Source organism: Drosophila novamexicana, unplaced genomic scaffold (genome assembly GCF_003285875.2).
Source record: "Drosophila novamexicana strain 15010-1031.04,08,12 unplaced genomic scaffold, DnovRS2.1 tig00000193-arrow-pilon, whole genome shotgun sequence".
NCBI classification, from domain to species: domain Eukaryota; kingdom Metazoa; phylum Arthropoda; class Insecta; order Diptera; family Drosophilidae; genus Drosophila; species Drosophila novamexicana.
This window is the reverse complement of record NW_020824787.1, coordinates 5,838,218-5,865,377: the sequence shown is the minus strand read 5'-3', so window position 1 is coordinate 5,865,377 and position 27,160 is coordinate 5,838,218. Positions and strand designations below refer to the sequence as shown.

General features: G+C 38.6%; 1 protein-coding gene and 4 non-coding genes across 5 annotated transcripts in view; 1 reads left to right on the top strand and 4 right to left on the bottom strand.

Annotated features, from left to right (window-relative positions):
- Positions 1–27,160, bottom strand: part of LOC115758984 (semaphorin-1A) — a 176,419-nt gene that overhangs the window by 30,641 nt on the left and 118,618 nt on the right. The window contains 2 exon segments of the mRNA XM_030699787.1: positions 7,777–7,972; positions 16,987–17,095. Coding sequence (XP_030555647.1) covers positions 7,777–7,972; positions 16,987–17,095 — 305 coding nt within the window.
- Trnad-guc lies at positions 910–981 on the top strand. The gene has a single exon. It is a non-coding gene; the product is annotated as a tRNA-Asp (tRNA).
- On the bottom strand, positions 1,500–1,571 carry Trnad-guc. The gene has a single exon. It is a non-coding gene; the product is annotated as a tRNA-Asp (tRNA).
- Positions 1,951–2,022, bottom strand: Trnad-guc. The gene has a single exon. It is a non-coding gene; the product is annotated as a tRNA-Asp (tRNA).
- Positions 2,472–2,543, bottom strand: Trnad-guc. Its single transcript has one exon. It is a non-coding gene; the product is annotated as a tRNA-Asp (tRNA).

Genomic DNA, 27,160 nt, shown 5'->3' with positions numbered 1-27,160 from the left:
CTATTGTTAATCTGCTGGCTCACAAGCAGGGGCCGCGGTCGAAGGTTGAACTTGTCTAATGCAATTGTTTTCCTTGTTATTGTTGCTCTCATTTCAAGAGCTAATTGTTCTTGTTAATGTTTTTGCTTTAAATTAAAAAAAGAATAAATGGGTGGGAGGAGCAGATGAGTTAGAGAAAGAGACCTTCGTGCATTGTCCGTAAAAAGGGTCACAAGCTGTGCTTATTTTCGTTCATTCTTCTTTGCAGTTAGTTCGCTTTGTTTGTACGTTTTGTTTACTTATTTTCTCTTTTTTTCCGCCATTTTGTTTATTGTGTTTAGACTTTGTTTTCGAGTGTATATATTTTACTGCAGCCGCAATTGGCTTTTTCTACCAACTTCCAGTGGTCATTGTGTGTGTGACTCTCTCTCTTTCTCTCACTCTCCCTCTCTCTCTCTCAAACTCCCTCTATCAGCGTGTTTTTTTTTCCTTTTACTGTGCACAGTTAGACGCTCATTTAAACTCTTGGCTCTTAGCAGATTTCATTGTTTTTAATGAAACTGACAGTAGTCGTTGTTGTTATTGTTGTTATTTTTTTTCGCTTGCTTTGCATTGCACCCGCATTGTCCTCTGTCTATGTGTGTGTGTCTTGTCTCTGGTTTGCAGATAACGCGCCATTTGTTTTCTTCTGGTCATACGCTTAAGCCAATTTAAGTTGGCTAAAATAAATTAGCTGTGCTTTACTTTTAACGAGTGCAAGCTCAAGAAAAAAAAAACAAAAGCAAAAAAATGTACTTTAAACCATGCTGAGGAAATATTACGCTTAATTAATAAGTAATCATGACTTTAGGGCTGTTGCTCATTCCCATTCCTCTTGGCGTTCTAACAGCTCGAAATTGAATAAGTAATTTGACTGGGCGGAATTCAACATCCTCGATAGTATAGTGGTTAGTATCCCCGCCTGTCACGCGGGAGACCGGGGTTCAATTCCCCGTCGGGGAGAATGTTCAAAGTATATTTTTTTCATATTAATTCCTAACGAAAACAAACCTTAGAAAATCGGACATAAGAATATTAGAAATGAAACCACAAATTATGTTATTTTACTATGTTTAAGTTCAGGATATTATGCATTAATTCATAATGTTAGTAAATTTTTGATTGCAGATTCTGCCCAAGATCAAAGATAGATTGGTTCTATTTTTGTCATAAAATATATTAATTGGTCAAATAGTTAATTTTTGAATTTTTATCCTGTTTAAAACGTATGCAATTAATTTCGCAAGTACTAAGCCAGTTCTGTACATCTGTTCAGAATCAAATGCATGTCAATTTTATGTAGCATACTTTGAGGTGCCCAACAATTAGAATCTTATCAGTCTCTTGAACGAATACAACTGTACAATTTAAATAAAAGAAACTTATGTATAACCTAAGTATACAACATTTGGTTGTATAAAATTAAAAATGTATGAAAAATGTTTATAAATAAAAAGAAACAAATAACGAAAATTGTCTTTCTCCCCGACGGGGAATTGAACCCCGGTCTCCCGCGTGACAGGCGGGGATACTAACCACTATACTATCGAGGACCTTGGGTTTATTGTGTCAAATTGCGTTGCTATAGGCATTCAGGTTGAATTCTTAAGATCATGAATCAAATGCATCTATTATTAAAAATGTATTACAATACAACCCAAATAAATATGTTTGTAATTAGGTATATAAGTAACTCAACACGATCAATATAGAGACGGTTAGATTTTTTGACTCATAAACTCTCCCTATCTAAATATATTATGAGGCTTACTCACAAGCACATTTTACTTCATAAAATATATACTCATTGAAAAATAAACTAAGGTAGTATATGTATATACATATCTGTATATATGTATACATGTTGCTGCAAGCAAATATTAAAAAAATAACTAATTCAAAAAAATTAGGATACACCATTATAATGTAACTCTCCCCGACGGGGAATTGAACCCCGGTCTCCCGCGTGACAGGCGGGGATACTAACCACTATACTATCGAGGACATGGTATTTTGATTGCCAAAATCTGATTTTGTACTCTTGCAACTGTTACTCTGATCATGAAAATACAGTGTGAAGTTGACGGCTAAATGTATTATTTATACTTTATGCACATAAAACTGTGTTGCCCCTCGATATGAAATTTGTAGGTATATATTTTAATCTTGAACGGTGAAAATATGATTTACTTATAACTAGATTTGATGCATGTATTTAAAAATTAGCGCCACATTATTTTTATTTTTTATAATTTCTATTTATATTTTGAAAATATAATTTTCACATGAAAATGTAGCTAATCGAATACATATATACATTATCGAAGGAAGTACTATTTCTTGAAGTATAAGCAATTCTCCAGCAATTTTTAATTAAGATTAATTTGTTTTTTGTCTAAATGCTTATGAGATAATATAAATAAAAATATTTAAAAACAAATGAAATCGCATTTCTCCCCGACGGGGAATTGAACCCCGGTCTCCCGCGTGACAGGCGGGGATACTAACCACTATACTATCGAGGACGTTGAGCACGGCTTGGCAAACTGTTTAGTTGTACTCAACTAGTTTTGTCTCTAACGCTGATCCCATCAGTTGGAACAGCATTGTCGGTTTTGTTCATCCGGGACTGTAGTTATTTCCGTGCTCATTTAGCAAAAGTTAATGAGTTCTGCAGCACACACGTTCACATAGACAAGTACACTTACATACACATGCACACATGAGCAATGAGCACATTTACTGGCGGTGGGATATCATTTATTTAACTGCTGCGAGCGTTGGCCCAGTTTTTACAAACATGCCATCAACTTGTATCCCGCCATCTCCGCCCATATACTTCAGGCCACATTTCCCATTGCGCTATTCGCAGATTCGTTGTTGTCGTTCTTGTTTTTGTTTACTGCCGCTGTTGTTTCGTTTTTATTGTTTTTTGTCGCTCTTGCAGTTCATTGATATTCATTTTGTATGTCTCTTATGCCACGCCCATGCCAACGACAGCCATATGTTGCCCTTATGCAAGCATTTGCATGGAACTGGTCCTGGTACTCAAAATGTTAACCGTTGTTGTTGCTTTTATTGCCATGGCTTAAAGCTTTGCTTCGTATATTGTTTTTGTTCTTGGACGCGATCGATTGCAATGCAATTAATTGGAAAATAATAAAACAGACTTAATGCGATTTGCCTGAACGTTTGCTGAATTGAAGTGAATTCTGGTGCTTGTTTATTGCACATGTTTGTCACTCATTTCAATCGAATAAATTAATGTGAATAACAACAGAAAGGATTAATCAATTTTGGGCAGAGATGGAAACAGACAAAAAGTATTCACAATTAATTTCAATTGAAAAATACGGTGCATACTTTCGAGCAGATGTTTTTTCTTAAAATTCCCAACTGGGAACAGCTGTGTGACGGTGCTTGCATGTGGGAATAGTTTTGGCAACAACATGTGTTCAATCAATTTTAATTTAATATATATAAAAGAATATAATATAGTTTGGCAGTTTCAATTCAAAATGATTAAGGTTTTACGAATTTTGAATATTACTTAATTTGTAACATATTGATTGAATATTAATATGCAATTATTGCTTATACATATTTTCCCTTTAATAATAAGGATATCAAGGCTTGTAGAAATATTGCAAAATAAGTCGAATTTCAATGGATATTTGAATTTAAAATATTTTATTCAAAAGTTGCAACGTTGTCGTTGCAAGCGAGCGCCAAGTTCGGCTTTGGGCACATTTTGTGAAAAGGTCAAGTTACTGCCATGCACACACATATACACACACGCACATATGCACACATACACACACACATACGAAAGCGAGGATATAAAGGCTCTGTTTCCGGTTATATGCAAATGCGTAAATGTGCCGCATTCCCTTGGCGGCTTTAGTAAGCGATGCGGGCCTTAAAATGCCAAAAACGTCGACGCGGCCAAAATTGGACCAACTCAGTTTTTTTTTTGTTCTTTTCTTGTGGCTGTTGTTGTAGGCACACAATATGCAAATGGGTTTGCAGACAGAGCGAACGCAGCCTTGTCCAGGCGCTGTGCTCCTGGCCCTTGACATTTTTCGGCCATTGCCGCGCCTCCAGCCGCCTCCCTGCCGTTCATGTCGCCATTCGTCAGCGTTTTAATCGCGTCTGTGCATTTGCTTGGAAAAGTCTAAAATTGAACGCAAGTGATGGCAATTTGTACGCTTCGGCGGTCTCCTTCCAGCGCACCCAGCGGAAAAGGGGCTGAGCATGGACGAGCTGGTAGGTCGTGGCACGGCGTAGAAGGTTGTGCCGAAATTAATATGCGTCGGCTTTGGAGCGGGCAAACTTTTTACCAAGGGATTTACCCTATAGCTCTTTTCGCAGCTTTTTGTTTTTGCCTCTCGCATTTCCAGGCGGCAGCGTCGGCTCGTGATTAATGTGGCAAATGCGCACTTATAAATTATTTATTACTATTGTTCGCATTGTTTTCTGAGGCGTGATGCGCGAATTGGTAAGGCATTTAAGCCATATTTTCAAGTGCCACTGAAACGGGCAGACCAAAAATGGGAGTCAATCCCGCAGTTATGTTTTTAATAAATATTTTTATTTAATATTCAGGTCACAAACTATATATGTACGTATATATGCTTGACATGCTAAAGAACTGTGGAAACTTCTTGGATCTGTTTTAAATGCTTTTAAAGAGTAGCAGGAAAAACTACTTTCGGGTTCTTGATTCATTCAGAGAGTACGGAATGATTTATAGAAACATATCAACTGGTTGATCTTCTTTAAGTTTTGCTTAAAGCCAGAGGCCGCTGCAAATATAATAAAGGCTGATTAGTTAAATATAAACCATAGCCTTTTACCATATTTCGTCACATACTTCAGGTTAACTAGAGTCGAATGTTATTTCGACCTATCAATAATTCAATATCACTGCCCACGTGTCTCAATGAAACCATTAAGCCAATTAAATGACAAAGACGGACAAATTGTCAATTCATTCGCTTAACCAATCTCCAATCCAATCTACATTTCTCTGCTGCCAAGGCCTCGCAGCTGGCTGACAAAATATAAAAAAAGAGCAGAGAGGCGAAAAAAAAGTTTGGCTTAATTTTTTTATTGGCAAAGTTTTGTATTAGGTCCTGCGATTGAAATTTATTTCACATGCACTTTTAAATCGAACAAAAATAGGTTCCTTCCGCCATATTGAAACCGTGCCGGGGCGAATGGCAGCACGGTTGAATGGCCGATTGCCCGAGTATCCAAGTGCTGCCCATGCTGCTCCTGCTGCCACACGGCACCAGCCTGGATGACGTTCCGCTGTAGTATTGGTGGCGAAACCAATTGAAAACTTCATCATGGTTACAAAAATATTTTTACAACGAAATTGGCACAAAAATGTTGTCCACGAACTTTTCGCCCAGCGTTAGAAAAACTGCCACAACAACGAATATATAACAAAAAAAACGAAAACGAAAAAAGTGAACCTGTGAACAAAGTTGTTACCAAAAAAGCCAAAAAAAAAAAAAGAAGAAAGTTCATCAAGTACCACGCCCACCAGCCACAACGCCCACTGTCACGAATGAAACTGAATTGATAACATTTTCAGTTTAGCTGCTTTTTACATTATTTTTTTTGGCAGTTCTTTTTTTTTTGGCCCTGCCCCGGCCAATTTGTAATCTAAACAACATGGTGGCCCGCTTCACATCCTGTCGCCTGTTAAATATCCAAATCCTGGCGATAAATCGACAGCAACAAAATGGCAAGCGACAAGCACCACCAATATGTAAAAATGTCGTTTTAATATTAGCACCATAAAGCGCAATCAATGTGCAAAATAAGAACAAAAACGAATATATATATACGTATATATATATAAAATAAACAAAATGGAGTTGGCCCATAAAGAAAAGTGGCAACTGACGACGGCTGCTGACTGCCTGGCTTCAGGTTGGCCAGGACGCCGGATGCGGCAGCTTGTTGATGATAAACTCTTATGACCCACATAGTAAGCAGCCGCAATGGATGTGGCACAGATGTTGGTTGCATCCGCCGGAAGTTTGCCGCAACACTTAGCCTCCCAAAGACACCCACACACACACTGACACACACATGAACACACATATATATATATACATATTTATCTCGCACACATGACCACAAACACTTTGAAGTTAGTTATAAACGTTTATCGATATTATGGCACAAGAGCCGCCAGCTTGTGTTTGGCGCAGTTTTGTTTGCTTTGCCGCAAAAGTTTTTGGTAGCACCTACACACACCAATACACACGCACACACCCATACACACATATGCACACCTTTAACTTGTGTGTAGACAATGAAATGCAAACAAATCACGTTGTGAAACTTGTGAAACAGCAACAGCCCGCGAATAGCGTCAATTTATGGGCGCCAAGTGGAAATATTATCACAAGCCGAGAGTAACCGAACAGATTGTCGTGATGGGGTCTTAGGTGTGGCAAGGAGCCAAGGACGACAAAAAAAGGCAGAGCTTCGTTTATGGCGTGGCATATTTAGCTGTCTAAATTGCATGTTTATCGACTGTTTTTTTTGGAATAACAACATATTATACAAATAGTAGTCGAGCTCATAAATAATACACAAACGGTTTAGGTTCTGAAATTCAAGAATTGCAAATCTATGCAACTAAATCTAAAATAAATCTCATCTGTAAACCCTGAACCTTCAAAGCTATCATCTATAATCGATAATATCGTAAAACATGGGGTAAACTTTATGTTTAAGTATGAAAGCTGATTACTTATTCTACTTTTTTCATATAATAAATGGAAATATCGACAATTGTATTGATAGCAATAGCGATCGCTGAATGCGAGTATATAAAGCTGGCAATGGATTAGATGGAACATATCCCGCTCAATTTGATCAACAAATTGTGGCTTTTTTAATTTCAAGAAAATGCCGATAATAGATAACCTGATCAGTATATCGGTTTGTCTTCCAATTGAACTTTATGTAAAAACACGAATTGAGTTCACATTTCAATTTAAAATAAAGCGTTTTGTCGACTGCCAACCCGGCTGACTACATGTCAAATGTGCCACGCCCATCGATTTGTCAGCGAAACAAAACTACGACAAACACTGTCAGAAATTTGCAATCAAATTTCAAACAAACAACAAAATCAACGTCAGCCGGGCACACGCGAAACAAATTCAAAGCCCCAACAGGAAAGCAGCGCTCAGAGCCAAACGGAAAACCCGCATTATAAAAGAAAAGTATAATAAAATATATATATTATTTTGGAAATATATTTTCACATCAACACATTATTCAGAGCGCTGCCGTCAAACAATAACACTGCGAAATGCGAAATTTATCACACACATCACTCAAAGAAGTCAGCGTTATAAACAGTAGTCTGGCCAGGGGTGGGGGGTGGGGGAGGGGCAGGGCAGTGCTGGAGAGTGGGTGGTTGAGGTGGTGGAGAGTGAGCGGTGGGGCATTCAAATACTTTTGCGGCGCATTGCATGAGGAATGACAATTTATATCCGATTTGTGTGCAAATAGCAACAAAAAAAAAATCTTATGTGAATGAAATTGAATGCGGGTACTCGTATTCGTATTCGTAGTTGCATTCGTATATGCCATTTGCCCTGGGTAATTGCATTTTTTTGCAAATACCGATAACGATTCATACTCCCTATATAACTGTGGTGCAAAAAATAAATAATGGTAAAAGGGGGCTTTTGGGGTTTGTATAACCGTAAAATGGCCACTTACCCGCCAGCACGGAGGTGGAGTTGTGGCGCGGATCATACGGGCACACCGCCTGACCGTTCTTGGTGGCCTCCAGCGTGTAGTTGCTGTCGTTGATGACGTACGTGTTGCACATGGGCCGGAACGAGTTGGTGCCGCAGACGAACAGGCGACCCGGCGAGGGCACAACCATGATCCGAATGTAGTTCTGGCAGGCCTCCTAAAAATGTAACCAGAACGAATGCATGAAAAGTTGTTTCTACTCTCTTAAAATATTTAAATCTAGAATATATATACTTCCGATCTAGAATCTATATACTTTATGGTGTTGGAGACGTCTCCTTCTATGCGTTTCCCATTTGATTTTAATAACCTCTACAAGGGTATAAAACTGACTATTAAATATTATTAAATGCTATTAAATGTTGTATGCCGAGTGTTGAAATAGTTGCGAGTAAATGGTAAGGATAAATCTGTGCTTGGAGATTCGACTTTTTTAATTGTTAATTCTCCTTTTATAATAATAAATTAACAGAAATAAACCCAAATAATAAAGTTGAAAAACTAAAAAGCTATTTGTCATGGTAATTAATTTGCTTAAAATGTTTTCTAGTTATATGGACATACAATTTTTAATTTTAATTTTCGATCGAACCTGACAGGGACATCATATAAACAATATTTTATTACACTGAACATGGCTCACTTTAATTTACAATGCCCACAAAACCAAACTCATTTAATTCCCAATTGACTGCAGTCATTTGTTAAGTTTTAAGAGAAAAAGTGTACTTGACAACAATACGCAGAGAAACTGTTGCTTGACATTCTGTGTGCAATTGCATGCGATGCACAAATTTCAGCTGCAAATGGCAGATGGAAAATGGAAAATGGGAAACGGTCGTGGAAATACCAAATGAAGAAGATGCAGCAAGTGCTAGCATATGCATATGTTCATCAAAAACATGTACTTCCGTTTGCCATTTGGCCTGAATATGCACGAAGTCTGCTCTGCACTTTTGGCCTAACGAGGCCCGAACAGATCCTGCCAAAGTGTGTCATCTGTGTGTGCCTGGTATGTTTTGCATAAATGTTTTGCAAATTGAAATATTTAATGCGTAACAAATACACTTAAACGGCAGTCAGCTGGGCCGTTGGGGACAGGTGGGTTTGTTTGGGTCTCGCAGAGACTAACTAACTTGCAACTCAATAAATATTAAAAGGCAATGGAAACGTTGTGCGGCGCTTCCATTTGCCATGCACTTTTTCACTGCTGCACAAAATACGCATACGCAGCGTGCGCCCAAACGATGGTGGAGGGGGTGGGTGGGCAAAAAGCATGCACAACTTTTGCCAGCTACGGAAAAGTGGCACGCCCCTTTTGCGCCACACCGGAAGTGCACTGTACTGTGACATGACAAATCATTTGAATTTTTCCCCCATTGCAAACTCAACAAGCGGACAACATTTTCCATTTGCCTAGTTGCGCTTCCTCCCTTTCTCCCTCTCTCTCCGTCTCTTTCTGGCTGTTTCTCGCTCTGCCTCTGCTAAAATATTTAAACATTTTGTTTGTTTGCCTACTAATTTTCACAATTTGCATAGCTCGTGTCGTTTTGTCAACAAACTGCAGCCCAGTGTGCAGCACATTTAGTGTACGCCCGTTTCAGTCTTTGGCACCGCACGCACCGCGTACTCGGCCGCAACATTTGCATTGTCCTGATTGTATCTGCGCCTATCTACAGCCGAACAACTATCCCCCATAACGAAGTGCTAACCACATTTTCCGTTGGCTTTTAGCCTGGAAAATTGAGGCCAATAATGTGAAGAATTGTGCTGGGAAATGCTAACGGATATTACACCTCGCTGCTAGCTCAAATGATCCCAAAAATATATATACAATTTCCGGTACAGTACAAAAAAAACTGTTGTAATTTCTAGTTTAAAACAATTTTAATTTAAACGAAAATAAAAATTAATAAAACGTTTTAGTTCACATATTTCGAATTTCGCTTAATGGTTTTATAAAAATGTAAGCTACAAATTTATGATTTTCATTTAATTGAGATAATTCAGACCTTCACCTTGATATAATTTGATATTGTGTTGAATATTTTCTTTATGTATATTTTAAATACAGCTTCCAAATATATATATATATGCATACATATACCCTTTCATATGAACGAGTGCCCAACTATGCATTTTATTATCTAATTTTGTAAAATTCTTTCAACTAGTTTCATAATTTTTGCTCGCAGCGCCTTGGGAAATTGCAAAATGGTGAAAACGAACAACATATTCCATTTCATTTTGTTTATTGTTTTAAATATTTAAACTGTTGGCTTTGTGGAGTTGTTGTAGCTGCTGCCATGGCTTCTCTTGTTGTTGCTGTTCTTGCTGTTGTTGTTGTTGTTATTGTTGGCTTTGCGGTTTGTTGTTGCCAGGCTGTTAGTTATGTGCTTAGTTGTTATTGTTGTTGCTGCTGCTGTGCAGCATTTGAACATAAATTTAAATAAATTAACAAAACACATTTTACAACAATTACACAGGCATGCGGCCAGCGTGGCGTGGCGGGTGTGTTGGGTGGGCCGGTTGGGTTGGGGGCTTTGTCACTTCTACTTTTGTTGTACTTTACATTATTGCCGTTGTAATTAACACGAACATGACAGCGACACTACGCATCCACCACGCATACTAGAGACTGTACTGTATATAAAGAGACTATTTCAATGTCTGCTGAACGAGTTGAATGCAATTAAGCGCACAATTTATTAATTCTCTGTTTTGAAAGTTATGGCTGCCGTTTATTGTTTTTCGCAAACTTTCTGTTTTTTTATACTCACAAATTGTTTAGAGGAGATTAGTTAGACCACTTTAATATTATGCTACAAAACAAACTGTGCACAGATTGTAAAGCATACAGAGATCGAACAAATTAATTCTGATATATAACATTCTTAGTCCTTTTTAAAAAGTATATGAAACATATATTTACATAGCTACATAGAACTACCTTAGTCTGTCTGCAGGGTATTCGGCAAAGCGAACCAAACTATTTTTATATTTCGCTTCTAATATGCGCGTAATTTGGCAAAGCTTCATTTGATTTAATTTATTTTTGAATTGTCGGCGCATAAATCATGTCAAATTTATTTAATTTGGCCAGAATATTGCGGCTAAAAGCAAACTATCAAATTGCATGCGAAATCCTTCAACATAGGTGACTGCTTATAAGTTTTTGGTTTGGCATAAATATTTTAATATTCTGAGGCTCTTTGTTCACAGTTTGCCCGAGAAATATGCTGTGAGACATTCAAGGGAGAGTTGTGACATAATCTGGCAGAGAAATCAAATAAAGTAAATTTGACATTAATCACGTTGACAATGCAAAATTTGTTGGCCAGCCTCAAGAGCAGGCGGTCGCACTGGGCGTGGTCTGTGCAATTTTACAAGCAAACGTTTTCTGAAAATTTCACAAATTTGCCATTGCCATACTGCTCGAACGAAGGCCATCAATTTCCAGGACATATGTTTACGGTTTTAACCACGCTCGAGCTCGAATCGAGTTCTGCTCGGTACAGCGCCTGCAGGTAGACAGCAATTCTGTTAATGATACGCAAACACAGAGACACAGACCAAGACGTGTTGGGAGTTGCGGCCAACAAGTTTTCGGTTCGTTGTAGCAAATGAGGCAAATGAGTTGCGCAAAACTCAAAGCAAATGCAAACGATTTTCATTTTATAATTTTTACTGAGAAATGAAAAATGAAAGACAGACTACAACAACAACAACAACAACAACAAGAACAACAATCACAAGAAAAACAATTGCAGCTGCTTTGGGGCAAACGGATAACAACATTTTCTAAATATTTGGGCCATTTGAAATGGGCTTGTGCTATTGTTCGTGTCCATCTTGTGGCTGCTGCTTGAAAGGTTTTGCTTAATGGCTTTTGGCCAGCTTGTCACATATTTAAATGTCATGAGCATGCCCATTGTCTGCAACTGAGCATTTGGCAAGTGCGCAAGCAAAGCTGCTTTGTACTGATAATGAAATGTCTCAATTTCATGCTGTGACAAGACATTCCAAGTTAATAAATATTTCTCTGTACGTCTCCATGTAGTCCATTACGATGAAGGCACACTGTGGGCGTGCCAATTAAATTTGAACATTAATAGGAGAATATGTTGATCGTTACGATTCTCTAAAGCTTTAATAAAAGCGAAAATTGTGCGTTTAAACAGCCAGACACTTTGCACTTCTTCCTTGGCACTCGTTTTCAATTGTGAGAAAATTATATTATATAAAATATTGAATAATATTTTATACTTTATTTTATTATAATCTATTAAGTATGTGATGTGCATATATACAATTATTGGGGATTTCCATAGATACATATAGTCAAAGGAGTTTCACAAAGTTAACAATAGATATCAACTCCTGAAACATCAAATTAGTTGGCTTCAAGTCGACTTATGCAATGAAGTACTTAATTCTCAGTGCTTACGGCACATATTTAAAGCTCAAGTCTGTTTGCGAGGAGTATTAATAATATTTATTTATTTTTATTTTTACTTTGGCTTTTTGCAGTTCTAAGATCAATTTTTATGGTCGATGAATAAAAAAAGAGTAACTTTATTATTATTCATTTAATATTTAAGCTCTTTAATAATAACATCTAAAATATTTATTTGGTAATGAGCTGGGTCGCTTTTATTTGACCAAGGTTTTGTGAAATGGATTGGAAATACTCTGAGAATTCTTTGGGGGTTGTCTCGATGTGGTTTGCGAACCATTTAACGATTGACTAAATGCTGAATTGTTTTTGTTGAAGAAGCACAGCATAGCATATGAGTGCCATGCTTTTACTCTTTCTCTATTTTCCGCTCTCTCTCTATCTCTCTCTCTCTCACACCTCTCTGTGTGAAATACCATTCATTTGTATTGAAGCTCAGCACTGACCGGACGGCTATTGTTCATTTTGAGTGCGGAAGTGCTTTTAATTTATGCACAGGTGGCCAACACTTTCGACATTCACAGCCAACTCCATCTCTACCTCCTCATGCACATCCACGATTGAACCTACATCAATACAGACATCATCCTTCTGTCAGGGCATCAGGGATGCGACTCCGAGTAGCCGACCGCAAAAGTACTTTGGCATTTTGGTGTCGCTGCCTGTTTCAATACCTCTATATATCTATGCGTCCATCTATCCAACTATCGCACACTCATTTATCTCACTTGTTGTTGGCAGTTGGTCGGTCGGACCGTGGAATTGGGCGGAATGGGGGGTGTGGCATGCGGTGGTCGCCCATTCAAATGCGTACATCCCCGTACAAATCACTCATTTCATTTTGACATTTTGCTCTGGCATTCGGAATTTCATTAATTCTGCGAAAGTCGTTCAACCAGCCAGCTGGCCAAAACAGTACTCCCCTCACTCCTCTTCCTCCTCCCCTGTTCGACGGCCTCTCCGGCGTTGTTCATCTGTTGACCTCGCCACGCCCATTTTAGTGTTGTTTACGTTTGGTTTTTGTCCCTTTTCTGCCCAAGGCCTGACCAAATTTCGCCTGGCATTCAAAATTAATCGTCTGTTTGTCTTTAATTTGTACGAAGCCCGAAAAAGAATAAAACCCTAAGCCAAAACAATAAAGGGAATGGAATTTTCTTTTTCGTACCTCACAAGTGTCTTCCTTTTTTTTTGGTTTTATGATTGATTTTAGTTTTGTGTAGGTAACATAAATTAAATAAAATTCGAATTGCAAAGGCTTGAGGTACAGAATAAGTAATGGATATTGTTTCAATGGAAGATCATAGTGGTCAGTGTTCCTTGAATTGTAACAACCATAAAAGTAACAATATTAAAATACTTTTGTATACTTAAAGCTAGTTGAGCAATTGGAGGGCGATTGGCTATGGCTATGCTAAATTTGAGTCAGATCTCATTACCTACTCTGCAGCGATAAATTCTCTAAGCATCTTTTGAAGCTCGCTGTCTTTTTTCATTTATAAATCCAGCGCAATCTTTCGATATCCATTTGTTTTGTAATAAGTTTAAATGGGATCTCATTTAATACTCTGCTCCGATAAATTCTCAATAGAATCTCCGCTTTAATTTATTCCCTTTACAGGGTATATTCATGCTGGCTTTTTTAATTTACAACTCCAGCGCGATCCTTGCATAACCCACATGGAATTTCGTGGGGAAATATTTTGCCGCTTGCAAAGTTTGTCTGCAAATATTTTTTTTTGCATGAACGGTCGGGCGTTAATATTTGACTTCAACAATTTAATCAAATATTTTAACTTGCTTTTATTAATTAATTCGCAGCGTATGCATACACTCACACACTCACACACACCTACTTACACCCACACAGGCCCCTGTAGAGTGGATTGTTGTATTCGGCTGACCGCTTTTAATGTTCATTTTGTTGTTGGCATTTTTATTATATTTTTTAACCGGAAGCAGGTGAATGCTCATTTTATCATTCGCACGGGTCCTAAATGGGGCGTGGCCTGGGATGGCAGGTGGATGCCTGTTGAGTTGACGAGTGGTTTTTTTTTTTTAATATTTATTTTACTGCTGTTTACGCAGTTTGAATAAAACATTATGGCAAATAATAAATCAATTAAAAATGTACAAAAATCTTTTGTGCACATGTATGTGTGCTTATCGATGCCGTTATAATCGCGTCAATGTATGTGTGTGTGCAAAAGTTACCCGTTTTGTTGCCCAATTTTGCCGCATCCGGCATCGCAGTGTTCATAAAATGGCCGCCATTATGACAGAAAGGGAAGCAAAAAGGATAACACGTGGCGGCCATTTTGGGGCGCGTTATTAAAATACATTTTTTCCAGGCCTTGTAAAAAAAATAAAGAAGAATACAACAAACAAAAAGCGCTCAACAAATTTATCAGCCATGAATTTTTTCCTGTTTGGCACAATTGGCCTTAAAATATGCAGCGCAAATGAGAAAAGTTTTGCGTTTGTTTGTTTGTTTGTGTTTGGCATGGAACAAGGCTTAAGCTGATGAGAGCTTAAAGTTTCGATTTGTTTAAAATTTATTTCAACACAAATTTGTAAATATCTAGACTATAAAAATGCAATGAATTGAACAAATGGGTTCGGTTTGAACAAAAGAAATGTTTGTTTTGTTGTGTCTTGTGTTGATTTAAGTGAAAATATATGCTTTAAAGTATATACATTCATGATCAGTATCAATCGATTGCCTATTTTCCCTTTTATCTATATGTAAGTTAGTCTCTCAGTTAACATAGGCCCAGCTTTTTGTCGCAGAATATATTTGAGAGTTGGGCAAAACGCACCACTTTCTCATATAACAAGTTTTATTTCTCAAGGTACGCTTACTTGATACTCAAATATTTCGCCCATTCGTTTCTGGGTTTCTTTTTATATGCAAGCGTATTTAATTGGTGGAGATAAAAGGAATCGCGTGAGTTGTTTGCATTTTTCCGCGCCCTAATTGCATTGCAGGCCATAAAGTGTAGCGGGCTTTTAGGCGCTCGCCCGTCCGCTGGCGATTATTATCTCTATTAGCGGGCTGCGCACATTAGCGAAATGTCAGCTAATTAAAATTGTAAATTTGAACTTTTCATTAGTGCATATAATATGGAAACTATTGCCATTTAGTTTTGCATTTTTACACTTTTCTTATTTTTGGCAAGGGGCGCAACCTTTGTAAAAATGACGGCCATGCACGCAATTCACACAGACTGCTGGGCGAGGGGCGATGGGAGCAAAGGGGTGGCTGTTAGTCGCATTGCCACCCCGTTTTGGGTTTTGGAAAAGAAACAAAAGGTTAATTCTTTTCTTTGGCCAACTTGACGCTATAAATAACTAGTTGGGGGCAAGTCAAGAGAAGCAAATTGAGTTCAACAAATTGCACCTGCTTCTAGTTGTTGCGCTTGCAAAGCTAACTGTGTTTGTGTGCGTGTGTGTGTGTGTGTGTGTGTGGCACGCCCCCTTTAAGGCAGACCCCTAACAAGTGTTGCTTAATTACGTCAGCGTCAGCAATGCCTGAAGTGCACTTGAGCATGCAACGGTTGGGGGTTGGCGCGTCCTTCATTTCTCCTTGCGGTGTGCGCCATTTTGTTTACTTGACCGGAAACGGAAGGCGCAACAGCAACAGCAGCACAAAAAGTAGCAGCAGCAGCTGCGTTTACCAATACCAAATTAAGTTCGAAAATGTTTGCCTTATTTTTTTGTACACTAACCAAGTTGACTTTGCTGCTTTTTTATGCTCAGACTCAGACTTCTCTTCCACTCTTCGCCTGCCCCTCTGCTGCCCGTTTGGCACTTTTCTTAATGGGTCAACTGCGCTGGACCGAAATGCTAACAATAAATTTATTTCGATTTCCCAGCCAGGCCACAAAAACAAAAGAAAAGAAAAAAAGTTGCATTAATCAATTTCCCTACAGCTGCAGCTCTGGCTCACATTTGTAGCGCGCGATAAAACTTGCGAGGGCGGAAAACATTTTATTGCTTTGTTTTCTTTTTTTTTGTTTTTTGTTTTTGCCTTTCCGCAAAGTTGTTGCCGCAACGAAAGCATTGGCCCAAAACAACTTCAGCAACAGCAACTACAACAACTACTAAAATCGCAACCAAAATACAAATTGCAATGAAAATGGAAATTACCATACAGCCAAATGCTATAAAGATGATCAAAATTATTTAAAGCCTAAGATGGAAGAGTTTAGCATAAAAGAAAACTCAACCCACATAATATTTAGATATATACCTATATATAAAATTGCATGAGTAAAATTATATATCCATACACGCACAGGTATATGAAGACAAAATATATCTATAAGCTTCTCAGATTGCCAAAACAACTTTCTGTGTTATCTAATACCTATAATAACTTTAATTCATGAGAACCACATAGTAACGCGACACATAAAAATATAATGAGGCAGAAACAGCCGAAAGGTTTATTCATGAGAATCGCATAGCAGGGCGACACTCAAAAATAACTCAAGGCAAGAATAGCCGAAGGGTATTCCCGAACTCATGACTTTTTTATTTTTATAGCAGCGGGGAATATAAAAAAAACCTTTATCTCACTCTTATCCTCGGCAAGTGTATTCGAGTATTAATTTAATTTGAGGCAAAGCAAATATTTTAATACCTAACCCAAGTTAAAATTATAACTTTTCTTTTACTGATTAAGTAGTAGTTATTATATGGTTAACCGTACTTACCTCATCTTTGCCCTTAACGAGACACATTTTGGTATCATCCTCCGGCGACGTCCACACAAGACGTTGCTGTTCCGCGAGATCATGTATGCTTAAATTAAATACGGTATTTCTGGAAAAAAGAAAGAAAATAAGGAATTATAATTGGATATTAACTAAGTCTGCAAATCAATCTGAAAATCAATTTTGGCATGTTCAGCAGCAAAAAGTGAAACAGAAGGGAAACGGGGGACCGGATAAGCAAGCTGGCGATTTTATTAATTAAAATATTAATTAAAATTCATTTGACCTTTGAGCCGCAATCAACACGCTTCGTCCGGGGCCACGTTGCTTTGCTTTTGGCTGCTGTAAAAACTCCGTAATGCAAAAATTTATGCAAAAAATTTCAAAATTCTCGTTAATAAAATTTTGCACACACGCGAGTGAGCTTAACGAGCACGTGTGTGTGTGTGTGCGTATATGTATGTGTGTTTTAAGCCAAAAATATTGCGCAGCGCTGGGGTGTTGGGGCTAGGCAAGTGAGGTAAACAGAAATTTCATAAAATCAACTCATTGATTATTGAAACCACAACTACGTGAGTGCGGCCGTGTGAATGTATATATGTGCGAGTATATGTGTGTGTGCGGGCGTATGTATGCATGTGTGAGTGCACTTTGGCCGAATATTTTATGGCTGCCGTGTCATGAGGCAAAAAGAGAATGAGGCAATCGAAGCCAAGCTGGAAACCACCTAGAAAACCGCAGCCACCCATAAGCAACCCGCCCCAATGTGGGGCAAAGGCAACCTTATCGAAACTTCCGGCGATTTTGGGTTGAATGCAGCAAAAAGAGCGGAAAATTTAAAATAAATATGTAGTCAACTTTTGCATAGGGTAACGCAAATTGGCAACAAGGTGGATCTAAGAACTGATGAAAAGAGGGCGGTGCAAAAGGGAAAGGGGGAGTGGCAAGGGGAAGGGCACCGGGCCAAATGATGCGGTTTAAAGTGAACTTTGCTGTTGCAAAGTTCCGGCAATGTCAAGTAGTTGTCATAATATTAAGATACCCTTTTTGCGATGCATTTACTTTCTTGTTGCAACTTTCAGCTCAAAGAGCAAAGTATGTAATTTGCAATAAGCAGGTTATTTTTTTAATATATGCACTTAGGTATTTAGTGAAAGGATATAGAGAAAAACATATATAAAGCTGAATATTAGCTGTATTTAAATAAATCAATTTTTTGCTATGAAATGAATGTTCAATATAAATTCATTTAAATTTTTTTTTTATAATTGTGCATAGCTAAAGAATTTAATATCTATGAGCATATATACATATATTTTGTATAATATAGCTAATGTACAAAAAATGTGTATGTAAATAAAATAATGTGTTAAGTCTGTTCCAAAAGTTTGTGTATAGAAGGAATATGATGTATTTTGATTACATTTATTGGAATATTCAGTATAATATCGTACACAATTAAATAACACTAGTTTTATTTGTTATTATTTTAGTTATTGAGCGCGTCAACTTGTTTACTCTGATCAGCTCAGCGAAGAGTGAAGCTAGACGATAGAAGCATTTTATTATCTAGGCTGAAGTAACAAAAGCCTACTTGGTCATTGTAACTTTCTTATAAATGTGTGTTTGTGTGTATTTCAGTTTTGTTAAGCTATTATTTACAACACAGAGTAGTGAAACCAAATTTCACTCATTATCTCATCGTTTTTTTAAATAAACTTTTTATAAGATTGTAGTTGTATTCAATATGTTAATCGTATAAAACTTGCTCTACTTTTACAGCAATATAGATGTTACAGAAAAATAATATTTGTCTTGAAATGTACATGAAGCCTAACTAATAAGCATTTTCCTATTAAGTTTATTTTAGTTTTTCAGAGTTTCGGAATGATAGGAAATAATACATATCTAGTCTATCAAACTTTTGGATTTTAATTTTTTCTAAATGTTAACTCTATTAAAAAAGAGTTTTAGCTTTCCATTTAAATAGTGTCTATAATATTTTCTTAATATTTTCATTTTTTATTTTCTACTACTTTCATTCTAACGGTATACCGTATGCACGTGTAGTTGCTCATATGTGACAATCTGTGCAACAATGTAAAGGGTTCTGCTGGCGCACTGCCATGCAACGTTATCCAATTACGTCCGAATTGTGGAAACATTTTGTTGCGCGTTCTGTTGCATCCAAGAGCTGCGCATCAGTGTGTGTGTGTGTGTGTGTGTGTGTATGTGTGCTGGTTGATGGCCTGGCCAATGCAAACAGGGCTGGAAAAAAGTGCACATTGTCCACTTTGTTAGGCAGTCGAATAAATGGTCGTGATTGCCATGAACCCAGCCGAGGCAACGGGCCTGCAGCAGAGCCCAGCCTAGAGGCAGGGAGACCTGTGCACACGCACACACACACAGACTCCGGCAGTGCCATTGTTTGGCAATTATGTAGCGCGTTTTAATTATGACAACAGCAGCAACAACAGCAAAAGGCAACACTTCAAACGAAACGAGCGCTGACAACCCTGCGGTTCGCGCAGTTAAGTTGGCTGCAGTTTTGTAGCCTGTTGTTGTCAGCGGCGTATAAATATAAAATGTGCTGAGCGAAATTAGCATATGAGTGGAAGGGGCCATGCAGTTGGGAGATACAGAGAGGGAGATAGCGAGAATGAGTGTGAAAGCGCGGCAGGTGGCAATGATTGCGACAGCGACAGCAACAGCAACTGCGTTGAGTGCCAAAAAGCGTAAAGTGCAAAAAAAATAACTTGCCTGCGACAGAGCACACACAAGCCCACACACACGCATGCACGCACGTAAACAAACACATAAACACTTTAACGCACTGCTTAACACACACACACACACACACACACACACTCGCACACGCACACACGGAAATGCACTAGCGCCAATGATATTTACGCGCTTACGAAAACGTTGAGGTAAATTGCGATAGCGCAAAGCACAAGCAGCGGTGATAAGGGGAAGAGGGCAAGAGATACAGCGAGCGAGACAGAGAGTGAGAACATTTTATAGAATGCATTTGGCGTAAAAACCAAGCTCATAAATATTTTCCACACGGCAGCGTGTTAGTGCTAGCTGTTGTTGTTGTTGTACTGCCTGCAAGCAGTGCATTTGGCGTATGCAACGATTACGCAGGATTTTCACTGCTTTGCACATGTTTTGTTGTTGTTGCGCATTTAGCTGCGTTGCTGTAGTTGTTGTTGTTGTTGTTGATGCTGCTGCTGTTACGCTCAGTTTATTTTTACTTAGCGACTTAAATGCAACGTAATATCAGCACTAACGAGTACATTTAACCGAGCAATCAAAATCTAATAGGGATTTCTTGCGATTGACTTCTTTGAGATTTAGTCTTGAATTTTGGGACATTTATATTATTTCATATTTTCTGTGCATTCGGAAGCTATTATTAAATCCGGTTTCCTTATATATGTGTGTGTTATACATATAAGAGGGAATTTCTCGCCACACTCGAACTCATGTTTCATGTGATGGCCAAAATTTATGTTTGGCAATAAAACTGATTATTTCCAATATTTGAGTATTTTAATGAATTGCAATTTCATCTATTATTTGAGGCGTCCAAAATCCGCTCAATAGTTGCATATGCAAAGTGTGTACATATTCGTTGTTTAATGCAAATTTTGACAAACAAAAAATTAAATAAATGCACAATTTGGCGGCTATGTTAAATGTGCCGTCGATTGAATTGTGTTCGGAATTTGTTTGGCGATTTATTCATGAGTGCAACGAGCCGCACAAGAGATGCAACCGCGAATCATTTTGAGCCTGACAGCATCCCAAACCGCAGATAATTCAAACTATGGCCGGCCATCAAATGCCTCATTGCATATTTGGTCAATGCATTTGCCTGATTTGCCTAGTTATCATTAGGACACACAACACCCGGTTTAATTTAAGCGTATTTCTATCCCTATTATGTATCCACATATAAAATAAAGATTTCTTTGTTTTTAGTTTGCTACCAAAATGTTTTGAATATGCGTTGCGGTAATTCGAATTACCATCAAATTATTGAATACAATTTAATTAGTTTATTTCATTTATAAAGTTAACTTATATGAAATAGATTTATATGTATGCTGTGAGATTTCTCGGCCTGTTTTATAACAAAATTTGTAAAAGTCATCAGACTGAAAAAATTTATATTATTCTTTTACTTTTTTACATTTTACAGCTTTTTTCTTCATCCAAAATGTAACATCCATTTTAATATTGGCCCAACACATTTCTGACTGCAGCTGTCGCCTTGACGCGAACCCATTCGCATGATTTCGCCATAATTTTGGAATTATGTGTAACAAGTCGACATTAACATTCCTTTTTTCTCATTGAAAATGCCATTTTTTACGCGTCTTGAATCAGTGAGCTATCAAAAATAAAAAAGGGAGAATAAAACTCTCTGAGGACCCTTTTCAAATATTTTGAAAAGCAACAAAACAAAGCCACATGCACATAAATAACGGCCTTGTGGTTGACGGGCTTTCAAAGACGTTAAAATTGCAGCAACAAGAACAACAAGATGAAGCGTCGTAGGAATGACAATGAGAATGTGGCGCTGCCATAAAATAGATTGAAGAAACCTTCCACAGTCGAAACAAAACATAAGAAGGGCATAAAATCATCGTCGCCATCGCTGCTGCTGCCGCCATTTTGTGGCTTGACCCACAAAAAGCATCAAATAGACAAAACATGGCCAAAAGCAGCAGCAGCAGCAGCAGCAGCCAAAGCTGTGTCAGCCATCGTTCCCTTTTTGTAGCAAGTCTAGACTTCAGTGAAACATGCAAATTGCGCATACGACGCGTTTCTCCAGGGCGGAACGAGCGGCAATCGAATGAAAAAATATAACAAAACACCCGCACACACACGCACACTAGAGTGACCTTGGCTATGCGAGAATAGACAGCCAGACGAACCCAAAATGTATACATTGGTTGCCAAGCGACGCATTTTCTCATCATTACCAACGGACTTATCTTTATGCCAAGCTCTCAGCTTGTGTGGACTGAGAACTCTCGCGTGTGGCCAATAAAATGTGATATTTATTACGCAATGCCAGCCAAAATTTAACATAGGCGCACATATTTATTACCCTCGAAGGCGGCTGCTGCTGTACATGGCATGTAAATACGATGAATATAAATTATGTATTTTTTTCTCTCGCTCTGTATCCGATCTGATTAATTTTGATATATAAATACATATATATCAAAATGTATTTTTTCTATATTTATACTTTCTTTTTTTGCTATTTGTTGTGCTATCTGCCATTGTCATATTTTTAGCGAAAGAAAAAATGGCATATTATTTGTTTGTTGACGGTTTGCTGCGAAATTCAAGCATCATTAGCGCTCTTTGAATTATGATCATAATTTATTTGTTCGGCTACTTGATTACATATTTATTGCCCCAGTGCATAAGGCAAAGAAGAAGAGTACTACATTTGAGAGCAGGAGCCAAGTGTGAGCTATGGAATTTCCCTAATTTAGACAGAAAATATGCAAAGAAATTTTTTCCGAATTTTTGTAAATGTCAAAACCAAATCGCTTTTATTAAAAGCAAAATCATTTACGAAAAATCTAAGCAAAACGCTTTATCAAAAACGACATCGGAAGTGTTGTTTACTTTTGCTTTAAATAAATATAGCTGGAGGTTAAAGTCAAGCTTTAACTAAACCATACTCAGTTGCTCAATTTATGCTATAAAGTTTAACGTATAAACAGATAGTTGCGTTTTTATTTCCTTACGATATATGATAGAGCCGAATACTGTTAGAAAGGTTTAACGTATGTAGAAGCAGCTGAATTTTCATACTCTTATATGAATATATGATATCTTGGCATGCTTGACTTTGCGTGACTTTAAAATGCCTTTTATTTTAAACATTCATGAAACACATTCAAAGCATAGACTTTTCTGAAATATAAGTCTACCCAATTAAGTTATAGGTAACAATATAATTGAACATACTGTTTTAAATTCCACTAACACATCTTTTACTGCATTAATATTTGTGTCTGGTTCTCATACTTCACAGCGATTTATGAATTTCTCACCTTTTTTTTTGGGTTGGGGCCACGTTTCGAAGCGAATCGCTTGCAATTGAGAAGCCAAATTGCGGCACTTTACAAATACGATTAATGGGGGCTGCTTCGCCTTTGGCAATTGCTGCGCACAGCAGTCAATGCCAATCCCAGTCGCCTGCCTGCCTGCCTGGCTGGCTGGCTGGCTGCCTGGCTGCCTGCTCTGCCATTCCCAGTTAACTTTCAATGTCACACGTCATCAAACTTTGCGCTACTTTGGCAGCAGTTGCAGGGATCAGCATCAGCAGCATCAGCAGCAGTTGGAGCAGTCGGATGCTAGGCCTGCAGGGGATATTTTCATTCCGGCTGCTGTAGCTCGTGCGTTTTGCATCCATGCATCCAGTTCGGCATCCATCGTTTGCACACTTGGGGCATGAGATGAAGTTGACTTTGGCCGGGCATTTGACAGCTTTTGTTGCTGTAGGATATTCCTTCTGCCAATCTCCCACATGCCACGTTTGAGTTGCATTCATGTCGCTGGCTGCTGCACAGCCGACTGAGACGCGCTGTCGTGGCGTTATTCTTCTGACATAACGGTAAATGGCTTCACTGTACGGCCAAAGGCTAAGCAAATCAAGCAAATTTCCCCGATATGGCAACGCATCATAAGTACACCCCGCCATGCTGCTTATTATTGTGTGTGCTCGGCAGCTGGACAAGGTTAATATTTGACGCTGTCGCCTCCATTCGCCATCTGGTGCCCTGTCCGACTCCTGTCCCTCCTTTGCCCCTCTCCTATGCTCTACCTCTACCCCGTATACGTTTCTCTTATTGAATTACATGTGTGTGCAATTGCAGCCAATGTAAAAATTATCCAAGCGCAGCAGGAAGCTCCTGCTCTGTCAGTTCCCATTTTCATGTTCTTCAATTCCTTTCATTTCCGTTTTCTATCACATCTTTCAGGCTGTCTATATCTTTATAATGTTCTAAAAGCAAGGAGGCATCCTTGTCATGAATGTTATCGATACTTGAGCTGTCGCTCGATAAATTCGTTAGTCGATGTACTTTTTGCTGTTTAATAAAGTTAAACTTGAATATTTCATTGATTAACTTATCGAATTATTGATTTATATTGATTTTTCGAACCCTTTTGAAAACGGAATATATATATCTTTTATTTCGTAAGTCGTCCAGCATGATAATTATATTATTGAGAATCTTCTAAAGCCGCATGCAGGGCATTGGCTAGTCGGGCAGTTGGATTGTGGCTCTGCCACTTGTCCGATTCGTGCATTCATTCGCATTCCTATCAACAGTCATTGGTGCTGCCTCTGCTGGCCCCTTAGGTCGGTTCTTGTGTTTTGGCATGCATCGAATTGACGGTTCGAATTTCATGTTATTGACCGACGTTTTTCTTTTGCGGCTCCTCTGCCGCACCCCACTTGATTTTCCCTTCCGGTTCCATCGTCAGCACTCAAAGCAAGCAGAAAATGTCCAAACTGTCAAATGCCAAAAAGCAAAATGTGAATGGCATTGAGCTGTGAGAAGAGGAGCAGGAGGTCAGCTCCACAAAACCATACAGGGTGCCGAAACAGATGCAGGTGCAACAGATTTCGACATTTGCCATTGCCAACATGCCAGCGTTCACCTCTGGCCATGTCACCATTGGCTCAATTCTGTCGGACCTTCTACACATGCTGCTGCTGACCACCGACAACATGACAAAGCGAATTGCATTTTGTTGGTGCCCCAGCCCCAGGCGCAGTCCCAGTCCCAGCCTCAACCTCAGCTTCCCCGACCGACTCATAAGCATGATTAAAGTCCAAGTGCAGCGCACTCCACCGAGTGGAACCAATTACCCATTCCGCACCCAGCTCCGAATCCAGACCCATCAGCTACATAAAATATTACCTACAGGTCACTCATTTCCAATTTGTCAGTATTTGCTCGCATTGCCAAAAGAGCTTTTAGTCGCATCAAAGGGGCTCTATATTTCTGAAGTTTGATCTCTTGGCTACGAATCGCTTGCATATTTTAAGCAGACATTTTACCCCTGAGCTGTGGGCGTGCGCGTGGGCCAGGCAAATTTAATTTACCTAATGAATGCAATATTAATTATAGCAATAAAGCCAAGTCTCTTATCCTTGTGCCTCAAGGGGCTTGCAATTTATAGGCGTAGCTCTTACCAAAAAATATCTGCTTTGCAGAGCACGACAAAGGACAAAGGATATTGTGCTTTGACTTTGGCCCACAGCTAGAATGATTTATCGTTAGATATAATTAGGTTAGAGCTAGCTTAACAATTTCAATTAGACTTATTTTGCAACACTATATAATTTAGGCAATATTTTTATATAATATATTATTTTTATTTATATATGGAATTTCACGAAGACTGTGAAACTGATCGAATATATAGAAAGGCATGCCATATAACAGTTTTCTATTCATTTATAACACTTGTGGGCGGTATTATTTACAGGCTTGTCTTACGTCTACTTTGTACCATTTCCGATTACCCACTGACATCATTGTTGCTCTATTGTGCTTAAGAATCAAAGCACTTGTCGTCATCTTTTTGCGACACACGTCCCCTCTCTTTCTGCCACTGCTCTTCTATCTATTCAGCCAAGGTATCAGCCTGAATAGCGCTAAACAATGCCCAGCCGAGAAGGCACAAAGGAAGCCTCTTGCACAACGGCATTGTTGCCAGGCTGCAGTACGAGTGGGAGCGTATGGAAGGACATTTGTTTCACAATTCAATCTGCAATCTTCAATCAAGCTGCTAGCCCACGCGAGGTATGTAGAGGCTTGGAGGCGCGCTCCGTTTGCCGCAGATTAAAATCAGGACTATGCACAACATGGCAAGCCCCAGGGAATAGGCAAAGGGGTTGGAGAGGGAGTCGGGGCGGTGCAGCCAAGGCGCCTTGATAAAATTGCCATGAAAATTCATTTCGACCAGCCGCGAGCCTGAAAAAAGTATGCAACGCTGTTGCACCGCGCGTATGCGTATAAATCGCACGAAATTAGCTGGCGATTGTTGTGCATACACACATAAACAACACGCACACATACACACACACACACGCGAAACGAGTGCAAACGGAAATGAATTTGCGGTGCAAAAATGATTGTTGCACAGACGCACAAAGGCAAAGCACGAAATGAAATAAAAGATGGACGCAGCGGAACACCCTCATGCAACTCAGTGTGTATAATTGTGTGTGTGTATTGTGTGTGTGTGTGTGTGTGTGTGTGTGTGTGTGTGTGTGTGTGTGTGTGTGCGTGTAAACGAATTTGCGCTGCGTCTGCAAAGCGCCAAAGGAAAATTGCATACAAAAATTGAATTGCCAAAATATTGCACAGTGACCAAAAATGTATTAAGAAAGAGGCAAATTAAAAATTCTCACAGGCTTCTTTTTTCCAGGAAAAGTTCAATATATGAAATAAGTTTTCAAGTTGTAAAAAACCAGTGAAAATATATGCAAAATTAAAGTAAGTATTTTTAATGAAAAGTTAATAATAATTAGAATAATATTCCTAGCAGTCATGTTATTTAAAACATAATATCATAGTTAATATAGAATGATGATTTATTTCTTAAAACAATGTTATATTTACAATTTTTCATTTATCAAATTTGTTACCACTGTGTCTGCTTTTGTCATGCTTGCATGGTGGGGAAGATGTTAAAAGACAAATACATAGGCCGACATATGCCAAGAGAAATAGAGAGAGAGAGAGAGAGAGAGAGAGAGAGAGAGAGAGAGAGAGAGAGAGAGAGAGAGAGAGAGAGAGAGAGAGAGAGATTGTATGTGGTGGAGAAGTAAAGAGATGCAGAGAATCAAGGCACGTTAGGCAGTCGTTGAAATGGTTTTTTCGTTTAGCAATTTTATTTCCGCCTTTGTCGCCATTCATTCGATTGCCAAACTGTTGGCAGCGACTCTGACAAGGACATGAATGTGGACACGAGAACGAGGACATTGCTGCACATATCCCGACTTAATGTGTTAACCCAATTTTCATGCCGAACGCTTGGCTGGCAGGCACAGAAAATCCCCTCCTATCCCCAAACAGGAAAAATAGATCAGATAAACACGAGCGGCAAATTCCGTGTG